The sequence below is a fragment of the Solea senegalensis genome, linkage group LG6 (assembly GCF_019176455.1).
Source record: "Solea senegalensis isolate Sse05_10M linkage group LG6, IFAPA_SoseM_1, whole genome shotgun sequence".
Lineage (NCBI taxonomy): Eukaryota > Metazoa > Chordata > Actinopteri > Pleuronectiformes > Soleidae > Solea > Solea senegalensis.
Genome location: NC_058026.1, coordinates 11,871,010 through 11,886,315, shown reverse-complemented (window position 1 = coordinate 11,886,315; position 15,306 = coordinate 11,871,010). Strand labels below are relative to the sequence as shown.

General features: G+C 40.4%; 1 protein-coding gene across 3 annotated transcripts in view; it reads right to left on the bottom strand.

Moving 5' to 3' along the window:
* The window catches only part of LOC122771420 (alpha-1,6-mannosylglycoprotein 6-beta-N-acetylglucosaminyltransferase B-like), an 89,224-nt gene that overhangs the window by 43,814 nt on the left and 30,104 nt on the right, over positions 1-15,306 (bottom strand). For 2 of the 3 annotated variants that reach the window (XM_044028984.1, XM_044028986.1), the window contains exons 4-8: positions 13,227-13,336; positions 9,921-10,000; positions 9,435-9,614; positions 6,343-6,507; positions 920-1,089 (exon numbers count right to left, since the gene is read on the bottom strand). In XM_044028984.1, the coding sequence (XP_043884919.1) occupies positions 920-1,089; positions 6,343-6,507; positions 9,435-9,614; positions 9,921-10,000; positions 13,227-13,336 (705 nt within the window). The remainder of the gene's footprint in view (positions 1-919; positions 1,090-6,342; positions 6,508-9,434; positions 9,615-9,920; positions 10,001-13,226; positions 13,337-15,306) is intronic. The other variant, XM_044028985.1, reaches the window with a different exon arrangement.

Sequence of the window (15,306 nt, the reverse complement as noted above, 5' to 3'; positions counted from 1 at the left end):
CAACATAAGTCATTCATCTTCAGCTCGATGGACGGAGTGATTTATTCAGTGTTGGCCACTGAAAAGATATTGTAAAGCGTGGACAGGACAAGACTGAGGGGTCTCTCGCAACGAGATATATTGCCATCCATCCTCCGTCTATGGGTGTGTGTGTTTGTGTGTGTGTGTTTGGCTCTACAGCTGTATCCGTCAGCAGAAACATGTGAGGGTGCTGATGCAGGGGATAAAAAGACAAGCGCAGTCACACTGACAGGAAGCTGCTGAGTGCATCAATATTGGATCAATACAGCGACAAATATATCAACAGGACCTCGGGGCTCTCATGCCTAATCCTTGGGTTAAGTGGAAATTGGGTGTAATTAGAGCACAGCGCTCGCTTACACATTCTGAATTATAATATGTGGAAATGAAAGAGCACAGTGATAATGGGGAGGATTGCGAAAGGTCATTGTTTTTTTGTCATAGCTGTCATCAAGGGTTATACTGCGGCAGACATTGTGTGTCCTGTGTTTAACTGCATGACACTAATGGACAGCGGTGTCAAACTTTGGGTTTCATTTACCATATTGTTATAGCCTTAACCCTGTCAATCAATAAAACATTCTTTTTTCAAAGCAAGCCGGTTTGCTGAGTAATTCCTACACGGACACAGTGGAATTGCTCAAGTGGAGAAATGTTTCCAGCATTAACTGTTCAATCATTAACAATTTGAACCGCTGATATTTACACACTGCCTGTAGCCCTGGTTTTTGGAGGCATAAGAGAAATAGTTCGCTACAAGGCAACATTTTGGGGGGGGGGGAACCACAGGGTTGATTTGATTCATTAGAAAAGACGGTTCGTATCTCTCAAATCACACAGAAAAATATGTCAAGCCAGCATTGGTTTGGTAAATAATTGGTGAATAGTAACTACTCACCCCTGCAGCTCCTTGACAGACATGGAGATCTTCAGGTTATGTCCCAGAACATGGAGAGCTGTGAGGATGTCAGCCCACTGCACCATCTCTCCCAGTGGACCTCCCTTTAGCACCTTGGGACTGAAAACATCTCCAGACTCCTCAGTCAGGAAGCCTACATGGATCAAGATCTACAAAAAAGAGAGATAAATATTGTATTGTGGCAGAGGGTTGAAGCTGAATCGACTTTACTGTAGATAATATAGGCCTCATGCAAGAGAAGTCATACAGTCATTTCTCAGTGTGTACAGAATTATTCATTATTAATCTATATATAAATATTAAATACTTTACAGACAACATGCCATGATGACAGTCATAATATGTTTTTATAGAGTATAATAATTTAACCAGATTCACATTATACTCTTTATATCCGGCATGTGTGTGTTCTGACTTAAGTTAAGCTCCTTGAAAGTTAATCCCCAGCAGTTCAAACTGTTTTAATGAGTTTGCGGATTTAAATCATTGCAATTTCAGTCTCTCCCGAAAAGAAATTAAATATATATAAATAAAAAAACTGAAAACGAATTCTTTGAAATCCTCAATGACGTATCCCATCGTGTCCCAATGGAAAACCGTGCATGTAGGAATCCAATTTCTGAGAATTCATTGGGGAAATCGCCTTAGTTGAAAAACATCCTCCATCATATGTGAAGGAATTATCCCAGTTTACGTTGCATGTGCAACTCACGGCTGCATAATTAGCACAAACCCACCGAAGAATTTGCAACAAGTTGCTTTTCACACTGGATTAGGCACAGTCATGTCCAAATGCTGCTCTGCTGAGTAATCCTGATGAGCTAACACAGCATGAACACCCCCCACTGTCCTTGCTGGCAAATGGAGCAAACACCTTTCCCCCATGCAACATGTCTAATGAGCTCAGGGTCAATATTGGACAGAATGGACTGAAAGTTTTGACGCTTTGCAACGTGTACGCACGTCCTGTGACTGTATGCACAGCTGTGGCGGTAATGATGAAACATTTCAAATAGCAAGTATGCAAGCATGCGGCAAAGCTCTCCCTTATTACGCTCTGCCTCCTCCCATCATATTACATTTTCCCCACTATATGCTACATTATTGTGGGAGCCAATGCTACTCTGCCATCATACAGTATAACCGTGATTATGGATAGGGAAACAAAGGGGAAACCGCAGCAAACCTCTGAACAAGTCGTACAGTTAAATTTGTACATACTGTTTTAAGAGGTTGTTGTTACAGCCTTAGGCAGGTCATTATATTGATGATGCACAGTTAATATGGTACAAAAATGTGTAAAATGTTGCAGTGTCAAGCTCCAGTGAGACTCCAGCTGGCATGAAAACCCCCTGATCTAACAAGCCTGCACTATTAACTTCTGCTACATAAAAAAAGATGTGGAATGTAATTACAGATCAGGTGGCAGATGATGAGTGACAATTTATGGAACCAATGCTATTTACTTTCGTGACTTAGTGGAGGCAGTGAGGTTGCGTCACAAATATTTTCAATGGCACTGTAATGTAAACAGAAGGAGCTGAATAACCGTGAAGTGGATTCTATAAACAAGCGTCCACAAATGCAAAGTTAATCGGGAAAGAGGTTTATCTGCTCAAAAGCAATTTGTGCAGATAATCTGAGCTGCTGAGGGGGTTTCACTATCTCTCTAATAGAGCGTGTTAATCTCCATTTGCTGAAGTCAATTCTGTTGTAGGTGAAGAAATCAGAGTGGCGTTCAATTAAACATTTCAGTACAACTCGAGAGAAGCAACCTTTACATCACAGAGTAGGAATCAATAGCTTGAGTAAAGAGGGGAGAGAAACTAGTGTGGGTGGTTGGCACTGTTTCTCCCCTGCAGATCACTGGTACACACACTCGCCGCCAACTCAATCTCACATATTTGCTCATGGTCTCACTTGGAAATGAACGGCTGGAAAAGCCACATAATGGGAAGTTAGCAACAGAGGGAGCAACTCTGAAGCTGAAGCTGCACTTCACTCATGAACCTCTGTATCCCAGCCAGCTTCCTCTCGCAGGAAAACCGATCACAGGCAACAGAGGAGGCTCTTTATGTCGTGGACTTGTATAGATGGTGTGGAATATTGTTAATTTGTGTTTGATTTTCTCCACACTGACTTACATCTCTGAGCTTCAGTCAGAGTCGTGTTTGTGTGTGTTCAGCATGGATGCCCACACTCTCGCCGTGCGCTCAAGGGATTCTCAACAGGATCTTAAGCTGCTCTCTACAGTTAATATCCCTTGGGGACTGAGCACAAAAACCTGCCAAACCCACTGAGACAGACAGAGAGGTATATACATAATTGTGCTCAAAGCTCTTGCTCACCTTTGCACTCCATCTGCCTGCATATTTGTTCATGTATAGACCTTTTCATGAAACTTTTAAACAGCAAAGCGAGGTCCTTTCACAACATCCTCTTGATTCTGAATGTGGCTTGTTGATTATTTAACTGGAGTAAGCTGTTTATTTATGTCGTTCATGTGCTGATGTGAGTTTATGTGCTACAATAAGAGTACGACTCAAAAAAAAAATCATTGGAAAGTTTGACCCTGTTCAGTCATGCACTGTGGCTCTTCTGAAGGTCGCAGCTGTCTGATAAAAAAAAAAAAAAGTCCATGGGTGGCAACCCAAGCTGGCACTGCCAGCCATCATTTCTCTACCCTCAATTTAACCTTCTTCCCTTTCCTCCTCTACAGGCTGCTTTCTCTTCTTCATTTCTCCTCACGTCTTTCCTTTTTCACTTATTGTCATATTCCTCCATGCTTCCTTCCCCTCCTCTTTCCTTGTCTCTTCTACTTTTTCCTTACCAAACCCTCGTCACATACTCATTCTGTCATTTTCCTCCTTTCAATGTCCCATTAGTCTCTTCCTCTGTGTGGACTTCATCAGTCAGAGGTCAATGAACACTCATATGCTGACAAATACACTAAATGTAAATGCTCAGTGTGTACTGTGCAGACACACAGACTCCTGCTGAGACACTTAAGATAAGATGCAGCAGCAAAGACAGTAAAGATAATACATAATAAACATGCATTTCTGCACTACTGTCTCTTAAAATATTCTCAATATGCCACAAATTGATTAAATGTGTCTCATTGTCTAAATATTATTTAATATCATTTATGTCTGAAGTCTGCACTATAAGCCTTACCTCATTCAGTATATTTTGTGTTTTCCACACTGGGGTGTTACTACACAACACAACATGTACCCTGAGGGAAAGTGTCCTTATCAGTGCGCTGCTCAGAGAATGAAATTTGCAACCCGCTGAATGAAATGTACGATGTTTCTTTTGTCAGTCTCGTGCACACCTACCCATTCGTTACCTGTCCTTGATTCTGCTGCTGACAGTTGAAACGAATTGTCTTCCTTTTGTTATGACTTTCCATCTCATGCTCATTTTGCTCTCTGCCTCGGTTACTTATCTTTGTGTACTTGCTCCTCTGCATGACTTATTTATTAAAAATCTGACAACTAGTTGCAGCCGTCTTATGAGGTGCTGCTTTGAGTCTGGGACAATGAACCTCGTACTGATTAGACAACAGAGATGGATTAAAGTAGCCAATGGCAACATTTGAATGCAGCATGTAAGCTCAGAATTTTTATGTGTAATTTATTTTACATTTAACTGTCAAGATTTGCACCTACAATAGCATATAATACAGTATTACTACAATAGAATAGAATAGAATAAAATAGAACAGTATTGTCCACCGAAGTGGACATTTGCAATTTGAAATCATAAAAGGAGACATACAGCCAATGATAAAAACAACACTGTAACGATGAAAGACTATTGTAAAAGACACAAGCAAGAGTTTTACAGAAAGTAAACAAGGAAACTGCAGTGAATCAACAGAGCCTCTTTGAAATAGTAAAGACTGTACTGGAGCAGAGTGAAATGGGGAATTTGTCAAAGGCAGAGAGGTTAGGTAAGCTCTGGGCCACAGTCACTTTCTATTGGACAGATTTTTCTGAGGGCCGACTTAATTAAAATTTGAGCTTGTTTTGTTTTTTTAAAGTTCAGATTAATATTTTCATTAAAGAAGAAAGGTAAATTTGGGTCTAGCAGACAGAGATTTAATTTTAAAATAAAATGCACGAGGTTCTGCCCTTGGTTTTTATTGCAGTGATGTCCAATTAATATGCACATAAAATCATGCACATACACTCTGATCACACACACACACACACACACAGCTAATTATTGTGATGAACAGCTTTAGACAGCCAAGGCTAACTCTTAAAAACACCAGGACATCTGTTGTTGAAATAGCAGCAGTAGGTTTTAAGGCATATTTGCTGTTCAAGCAGCCACAGAACCATGATCGAGAAATTACATACCCCCCAGTGCACTACAACAAAGAGGGAAATCAATCACAGTGGCAGACGACGATTTCCACACTTGTTAACTTATTTTAGAGAGAGAGAGATGGAGGCAGAGAGAAACATTTTTGTAGAAAAGAAACAGAATACGTGCTCAATCTGCCATCTGACATGAACTCATTCATCTGTCATTTTTTTTTCTTAACTAAGGAAAAAATTATGAGTCTAATTGGTAGTGAAAAGGTTGCTATATATGCTGCAAGAAGTTTACAAAACCCCTGAAGTTTTAATCACTCAATGTTTTGATTGACATTTAAAAAAAAAAAGAGGAAGCGTTTAAACTGCACGATTCCCTGTGTTTGATTTAGAACTAGTTTTTACACAAACTGCCCGTGGTGCAATCCATCCATCCTTTGTTGCTCACTCATCTCAGCTGTGCCTCCTGACTCCCCTATGTTCATCCATCAATCCTTCGGTAATACATATTCCATAGTATATTTCCCTGCTTCTCTTATTTTGCTCCATCTGGCACATGCTTGTCATTTTGTTGTAAAAGCAATCATTCATCTTCCTTCCTCCCTCCCTCTCTCTCTCTCTCTCTCTCTCTCTCTCCCTCTCTCAACACGGCAAAGCTTTTCTGGAATTGTGTAACCTAAACAAAAATGATATTTTGAAATTCCAGCACAGTAATAACAGAAGAAACATCGATTTTATAGATTTGAAAAACACAATTTTTGGAATTAATACATAACACATAAACCAATTACTGAAGAGAAATTCAGTGACAGATAAGAACCTTTTTTTAATCATGACATTATCATTGCATCAGAGATCCTGAGATTTTCAAGATATATCTGAGAAAGGATAGTGGAAAACTATGTTTGCCACAACTATCACCTTTAAAGAAAATTATATCAGCTAACATCAACATTTGTTAATCATTTTGAATCTTGAACATTTTATACTTCTCATGCAGGGGTGTCAGACGTACGGCTCGCCAGCCAAAATATATCAACATTTTCTCCCCCATCTCCCTCAACTTTCTCTTACCTTCTTCTGGTCCCTCCAACGTTGCTCCAGCTTGGCATCCAGGCGGTTGGCGGCCGTTGTCCACTGCTGTGCAAGACGGCGGATCCGGCGCTTCATGAAACTGAGGGACTCTTTTCCTGTCCCGACCTGGTCCAGCAGTACAGAGAGATCTGTGCGGAAAGCAGCCTGAGCGGAAACGAAGGCGATGGAGCAGAAAAGCAAAAGCAGGGATAAAGACAGGGTGAAGACAAAGTGTGTTGTTCATTGTTCATCAAGTGATACCTCTACAAGCATCACTGTGAGGGAGTACCTTTTGTTGTCCGCAGACTTACAAAACATCAGATAATATAAAATTCTTGTATGTGACGGCACTTCTTTATTCTTTCTAAAAGCCAGGGAAACACCTGTATCTTTACAAAAGACTTTTGCCATGTCATCAAAAATATGTGCTATTTCAAATTAAACTACATCCTAAAAACAACACTGCTCACTTCACTGCTGGCGATTCTGTGTGTGGCGAGAAGTTACGACAGGGTGCAACAACCAAGGTGTTCTATAATTAAGGATATTAACAGTCCAGTTTTTGTTTCTCCTGTCCAAACAACCTTGGCTCTGACCTGGACGCTCACAAGAAACTGGGAGCTTGTTCAGTAATTTGGGTCACAGGGTAGGATGGCGACATCTGTCTTCATTTACAGAGACATTCTGCTGTACCTCCTGCTTACTGCCGTCTCAAATGAAGGGTAAGATTCAAGGACAAACTGTATATATTATAAGATATTCTCTCTCTCTCTCTCTGCCTCTCACACTGGCAGTTTTGCCTGTTAATGAATGCAATATTATTTTTGTTGTTTTGTTAATTTATTGTGGACATTTAAAACATTCTTTAGAAATAAAAGTGCATTGTTTATCGCAATAATTTCTCTAATTTTTATCATCCAGCAAAATGTGTTATCGTGACAGGCCTAAAAATATATGTTGTTGGTGCTGGATTATGGTTGGATAATATCCAGGTACTATTAGCACCACACTATTTGTAAAGATAAATATTGCAATGTACAATGCAATGTGAAAACAAAACAAACTTCAAGTTAGCAATCTGTAGTTTGTCAAACTGATCTTCTGCTTGAATGCTGGTAATATGGACGTCTACGTGCTGTATGAGCGTAGGAATGGGTGATAGAATGAGTACAAAAGGGGCGTATTAACACACGTTTTGTGCAGCATTTGGTTTTGTTTTGTTTGATGTTTTTTGCTGCTGTAACAAACAGTATAGTGATGGTTGTCTCTAAAGTATTATATTCGGTATGTGTCTGTGTTTCATTACGACTGCTCTTATTCCATTTAGTGTAAATCCAAACCCAAACACCTTTGTTATCACGGCAAAGGCTTCGCTTCAGAGGCTGCTTCAGATGTTCCGTGTCACAAATGTGAGGAACAAGCAGTGGCGGGTGCTGATCTTTGAAAGACGGGGAAGCTCAAGCATTCAGGCCCAATTATTTATACATAAATTCTGCCCTCTGCTCCATCATCATGCCTCAGCCCAGTGTCCGCGCCCGACAGAGGCAATTGCTCGAAGACAGCAAGGACGGATTATGACCCAGTGAGCCCCTGAGTATCGGGCCCCCCTACCTCCGCACACCAAAACATAGTAAATGTGTAACGTTACACAGTAGTAAGAGCAATTTCACTTGTCAACCTAGTAATTTGTCTTGTCCTCTAACTGCAGCCCTCTCTCCTCCAAGAACTTGATGACAGAGACAACTCTCTGGAGTATAGCTGCTCCCCCTCTATCTGCTTCATCAAGTCGCTGTCTATGGTACATGGCAGGACGAGCATACGGGCCAGGTGTTCTGTGCTTGTCTCGTGCTCACCAATCAGCTCTGAATGTTCCAGTCACAATAATCTGGGGCAGATTATGAGCGAGTGGGCCCGTGGGCACAGACGGGAGAAGGCGGTCATTTAAGGAATCTCACGGATTGCTTGTTTTTAAAGTCAGACAAAACCTGGCTAAAATAATAATAATTTAGATAACAATATGACTGAAGGCCCCATATTAGACATATCACATAATTCAACCTTCTTTATTTGACTGAGGGCCACATCATCACATGGGGGAGTTATTGAGGGGACCCTTTCAGATATAAGGAGTGAATACCTAACATAAGCAGTGTTATGTGGCTTCAGGACCCCATTAAAATATTGGGATGAATGACATAATAGTGACAATATTGGAATAGTAGCACAGTTTTAATTCAGGGCCCCCTGAGGTCTTGGGCCTGGGCCCAGTCGGCCTCTAAATTCCCCGCTTTTCCTCTAAAATGTCATAGAATATTCTTGTACAGTGCATTCCCATAGCAGGGTTAATTGGTACTGTGACTAGGATGACCACTATGAAACTTTTAAGTTGTTTTTAATTTTGAGAAGTTTTGGTGACATTTCATTTCTATTAAAAACAACCTTTTTGCATTTTGAGAAGCAGTTTTTCTTTCCTTTTCCTTCAACACTGAGGACATCACATCAGGACAGCACTTACAATTCAAGGTCACTGGCTGCCAGTACTCTGCAAAGTAAAATGCCTTCACATAATGTATGTTGTTTTGTTTCCATACAGGGACATTTATTTGGTTTTATCACTCCCCCACAACTATAATTATGTCGAGATGATGGGAGTGATGATGTTAAACTGCGCTGCTGAAGTCTGTACGTGTAATCTGTGTTGGTGTTTGTAGCTGAAACAACACTGGCACAGGACAGCACAGCCACAGACACATCAAGAGATAAACAGGAAATATGTGCATGCTAAATAGACCAACAAAAAGGGAGCGTGTGTACAGTAGACAGCAGTGGAGAGTGAGGTATTTTCAAATGAGTGGTGCATTGTAGCAAGTTGATTACTTGAATTATCTTGGTCCATTGGACCTGGTGCTCTGCGGCATAACTGTGACTGTTCACTTTTTCAGTTTTTTAACTGTACTTTATTTTTTTTCAACATCCCATACTGCTTAGGCAACTCTCCTTCAAATATCATACATGTCTATAATAAAATGTTTTGCAGTCTTTGACTGTTTAGTGATATTCACGTTAGACATATTAGTATGTAGTCTACTCACTTGTCTCTTAGGAGCCTTTGTCTGCTGTGTATGTTGTGTGGGGGGGCTGCTGTGATTCCTCCAGACCAATGGTGGGCAGAACCACTCCACCTCACTCAGATAGATGAGGAAGGAGCAGTCTGAACCGTCGACACCATAGAAGGCGTAGCAGGGGTCCGATGTCCAACGTGCACGCATCCACTGTACATGGAAAAACAAATAAAAAAAAACAATAACAAACACATGACTAACTCACTAAACTACTATTCTCATTGAATACTGGGCATTCTCACAAGGGGAAAGAGATGAAGGAGGTAGTAATACAACACCAATAATGCAATTGGGATAGCCGAGTGCTTCCCCACTATTGTTTTCTTCTTCATTACCATTTTCTTTGTTGCTGTCGACTCAGCATTCCCAAATAATAACGGAAACAGGAAAACACCAGTTGGAAATGCTGACTCAGCCTTCCCAAGTAGTTACTGGAAGTAACACAATGATACTCACATCTACTTTCCCTGGACAATCCGGAAAGCGTGGGTCTCTTGGAACTTCACATTGACTCGATGTTCCATCTCTGCTGACTGCTGAAAAGAAACAGTGAGTGAAATTATAATATAATAAACTATTATGCCTATTATATTATCTTTTTTTTTTTGAACAATCAATAAATATTATTTGCATTGTGTGATTATCCACAATCCCTGCTGCTTTACTAATTCTACAGCCTAGGTCACCAACAGGCAGACCGCACTCCGGATCCTGGGTCCGGAAAAGACAGCATGTGGGCTGTCCTTTCCAGACCCAGACCTATTACCATAAATAATTGATAATACTGCCACTGAGCATTTGTATTTTAACTGCCGCTGCAGTTCCGGCAATTTACAGCACTACAGGTCCAGGCAGACACTTACATGAGCTGTAAATCACCACATGATGACACTCACCCGATCATAGTATCATAACTAGGGTCACAGAGCATGCATGGACACAGTCCTGGCATATACATTACTTCATTACAGAGCAGGCGAACTTAATTAAGTGTAATTAATGTACACTTTTTATTTTAGTCACAAAAATTATCTTAAGTCCTTTATTTAGTATTCATATTTCATTTTTCACCTGACATGAGAAAATTAGGACCCTTCCACTAAATTTGATTTAAAGGTCAGTTGGTGACTACACACAGACATGTTTAAATATACAGTATAACCTGGACCTCTTGGGATTACTACCCCCTGGTCAACAGGGTTACTAGTGTAATTCAGTTGGCGTTAATGTTGAATATGTATTCCATTGATTCCAATGCAATCCGCCAATAGAATATTATATGTGAGCACATTTACCCGTCCACCTTGGAAAATAAATCAAATTTTGATCACAAAATGACTGCAGGCAAACAAGTCTGACCTGCAGGCTCGCCCCTCAGATCGATTATCATAATATTTAGCAATCTTCACTTTTTGGCGTATGCCATTTGTGCATCGTTTCAATTTTATGCAACGTTACACCATATCTGCTTTACTGCATTGCACACTATTTCCCGGGATGGACAAACTACCGCCCGTCTGCCACCACTGACAATCATTCTCGGGTTAGGCAGCACTCTACTACATTAATTGTTTCACTGACTCCGTTAACTGCCTCTCTCCGCTGATGTGAGGAAAACAAGAGAGCGCAGTGACGGCGAGCATGACAGAAAAGTGACACTGCATCGTCAAAAACCAATGCAGCCTCATTTTCTCACTGTATTTTGAGTCCCTCCCTTCCCTCCCTCTCTCCCTCTGAACCAACAAATTCGCCCTCTCCAAATTCCGTCCGTCTCCATTTGCTTAATGAATGAGAGACATTTCTCCACATAAGTCTTCCCTGGGGCTTCCCTCCATTGACTAAACACATTCACAGAGAGCCTAAAATATCATTACATTAGCAACCACTGCAGAAACAATTGGAAATTGAGGTCGACTAACTAGATAAAACCATGACTCCTGTCCTTGCAAGACAGAAGATAAAAGCCTCATCGGTGCTTGAGGGGAATGAAATTCTAATCATGTCTTCTTTGCCACTCTTTCTCCTGTCGCTCCCTGTCGTACATACATGCCTGGCCATGAGATAAATAAACTATCACAGAGCCATGTGATAATAAAGTCTGCCAGCGGTGTTTCAATTTGCCTGTGATTAGAGAAAGCAGCAGTGTTTTCATTTTGATGTGTGCATTTGTTCCTGCTGTTGCAGATGGGGGAAAAACAAAAGGAGATGCTCATTTATTCTCATATTGAGAGTTGAGCAATTACCCGAAAGAGAAAAGGACAGGAAAATAAGAAAGGAAGATTATACTCTGTGTGTGTGTGTGTGTGTGTGTGTGTGTGTGTAGAACTGTCATAAGCTTGAAATAATTATGGTTTTGATAAAAATGTGCCAGTGACCATGGTTTGATCAAACGTGGCACAAGTGTAAATGCCTACTCACATTTAATGTCTCTTTTTCTTGCTGGAAATAAAGTGAAAACAAATAAGAAAACTATAGATTTTCCAGAGTCAAATTCCACTGCAGCAAAAACACAACAGGAGATTTTGTGTGTGATTGTTTGTCTCTTTACTCCTCTTTACAATATTGCTTCATGTCTATGTGTAAATGGGAAAATCAGCAATGGACAAGTGCATTTTTCTCTTACTTTGCATTTGCAGATCTGATTAATGTTCCCGTCCATTCTCCTAAGTATAAGTCCATTTTTATTTCAGAGCTGAGCTGAAGTGGTACAGATGTCCTGTGTTCATCTTTCTGAGATAGATTTCTTAAGTGTCTGGTTACTCTATACCCAGTCTAATTATAGAGTGGCTGTTAATTGTAAATTGAACACCTTTGTTTTTTGTTTCTCCATAAACTTTGTGAGAAATCTGTGTTCTGATAAACTAGCAAAGATCCTTTGAACCTCAATTCCAACTTTTACATTCTGGTAGTTTAGTGTTTTAACTACATTGCTTCAGACTAAATCATTTACAGAGGTAATTAAGCAGATTAAGACCTAAAGTTCCTGTTGCTTTGCATTTTATACAGAAATTTTTTTCCAATAGCAGATTTGCATTCTTGTGTGCACATACTGCTTACTCCTTAATTGCCATGTCATATAGCAGCATGTATGTTTATTATATGTTTATTGAGTATATTCAATTGTGTCCATGGTCCAAAAAAGTTGTTTGTGTCTCATAAGACTTGTATTGTTATTCACTGTTCTTTTACTAAAGATGTGCTTTGTCTTAATATCACTTTCTGTAATTTAGGCTTTTCTAGAGAGATATGAGATCCAAGATTAGTATCTCTACAGGATCAAAAATACGCCAGACAAAATCATCTAAGAGATTTCTGAGTATTATTGTGTTAGTATGACTTAAACCCACATTTTAAAAATACATGTTAACATGTTGTAAAATTGTACTCAAGTTTCTCAAGTCAGACTAACACACCCAGGTCAAATTACTAAACTACTACATGTATGCATTAAATTAGGCCCAAACTGGCCAAGTCCTTTTGGATATGTGCCACAGTTTTGTGAGAAAAACATGAGCTTGAACTCAATTAATGGTAGAAAGACACAGAGTGGTGCTCAACATGGTAACAACTAGCCACCAGCTACAGTTGTCTTGCCTGTGAAATAATAAGGAAAAAGGAAAACGGCTACTACTCACAAGCTAAAAGGGGATAAAGACACACATTTTCAATATATCGATTCCTTGCTACACTTGTACAAGGACACTAGCCCAATACAAATTAGGATAAAGGCATTTCGCGACAATAACTGTGAAGATATTTTACCTCTTCCTTGCACCATGCTGTTCTGCAGTATTTGCTCTACCCTGATGGCCATGTTGGAGACGTTCTGGGCAATAGCTTGGATCCTCTCCACCAGGCCCGCTGGCTGAAACCTGCACACACAGAGCAAAGAAGGGATAAAAGCAAAGGGCATTGAAAGTAGAAATGATACAGTAGACTCATTTCAGTACAAAATGCCAAGGACAAAAACCACATTGCCGTCACACACAAACTCACAAATGGCAGTGAAAACTTCTCTTCTGTCCCAATAGGATCACTGCCGTCCTTCTTTGATGCCTTCCCCGATTCACAATCTTCCCCATTCACTTTGGACTAGTCTCTTTCCTCTTTATTTATTGAGTCATTTTCTTCTCAACATCCCCTCCCCATTATTTTCCCCCCCCCCAACATCACACAGCTGTAGTGTTAGTGGGAGATGCAAAGTGGAAGACACTTGGTTGAGGCATGAAATAGAAAAGACTAGAGCTGTTAATACTACTTCCTTTGACGGGTGAGACATCCCACTCACATAATGAGAAATATATCAGTATGTCTCTCTCTCTATATATATGTATGTATAAATATACATATATATATGCCATATTTGTTATGTGTATTTCTTTCAGATGGCATCTCGTTCTGTGTGCATATTTCCACTGACAATAATGGATGGTTACTGAAAGGAATAATAATAAAATAAATATTTTCCTTCCCTGCTAAACGATACCTAAGGCAAAAAAATAAACATATCAAAACCTGTCCATACATGCCTGGTCAATGTCTTAAGAAGAAGGTGGTCACTTCTTCCTTCACTTGGACAGCACAAAGAACAGTATGGAATCCAGCAAAACTCCTGTCTCCAACAGTAAGTTGCAAGTTTCAAGTCCTTCATTCGGAGTTACCTTAGTGACAAAAACACTGCAGTCGACGAGCAGTTTCTGTGATCCTGTGAGCCAAAAACATGAAGGACAAAACCTGGGCTCTTGTTGGGGGAGCTTGACAGTGACAGTGACTGTGAGTGTGAGTGTGAGAGTTGGCCTCCAAAAGACACGACCTTCTAATCTCACCTCAAATGTCTGCCATAACGTGGATTTCGTCCCCAGGGAGGAACAGACAGAGAAGAGGAAAGGGAGCGACTCACAGTGGGAGACAAACGGACAAAAGAGTGAAAGGTGGATGAACACATGACGAGATCCAAAGCCAGCATTAAAGACAGGAAGCAGCCAGAGAAACTGGGAGAGCTGAGGAAATGCTGGAATGAAAGCGGGCAGATAACAGCAGAGGAGATCAACAGCAACCAGACCAAGAGCATCTGGGGACCGCTTCTCTCAGGACATGAAGAGCTACTATAAAGAGATTCCGTGTGTGTTGGTGTGGAAGCCAAGATAAACCGCTTCACTGAAACATTAAATAATAATCATGATCAAAGAGTACAAGCAAATACATATTTGATGGATGACTGTTACATGCTGCTCGCAATAACGCTTCCTCCCCTTGGATAGCTGTAGACAGTTGGCTCTTTTACAAATGGAGGAAACAAATAAGAAGTGAGGAAGTGCTCAGAGAAAACAAAAAGTGTTAGGGGGAGAAGAAATAGCATGGGGGAAATTCACTGGCGTTCGCCAAACGCAAGCAGAACACAGTGGGAAGGTTTAGATCAATTCGGTGATAGCCTGAGGGAAAATTCCTCGGGATACAAGTAAAAATTGGAATTTACCTCCCTCTATCTAATGAGCTCAAACTCTTTGAGCAAGTGGGGAGCTCTGGAAGCATCCAAAGCTGTCCAGAGACACAGATGCTTGTGTCACTGTGTTTGCATGTTTCCACCTGATGTAATAATGTTAAACCCTCATAGTCTCCAGCACCTATTCTATTCCAATGCTTATATTCCCACAAGGGCAGGCAGACACAAATGACAGCACACATGCATGAATGCAGACAGACAGAGACAATTAAGGTTGAAACAGCATTTGTTTTAAAATCAGAAAACATTGAAACAATGAAATCAAAGACTGCATGAGCTTTCCTTGCTTTCCTACTTACAGCAAGTTGTGAGTTGTCAATGTGACATTGACTTGAGTGC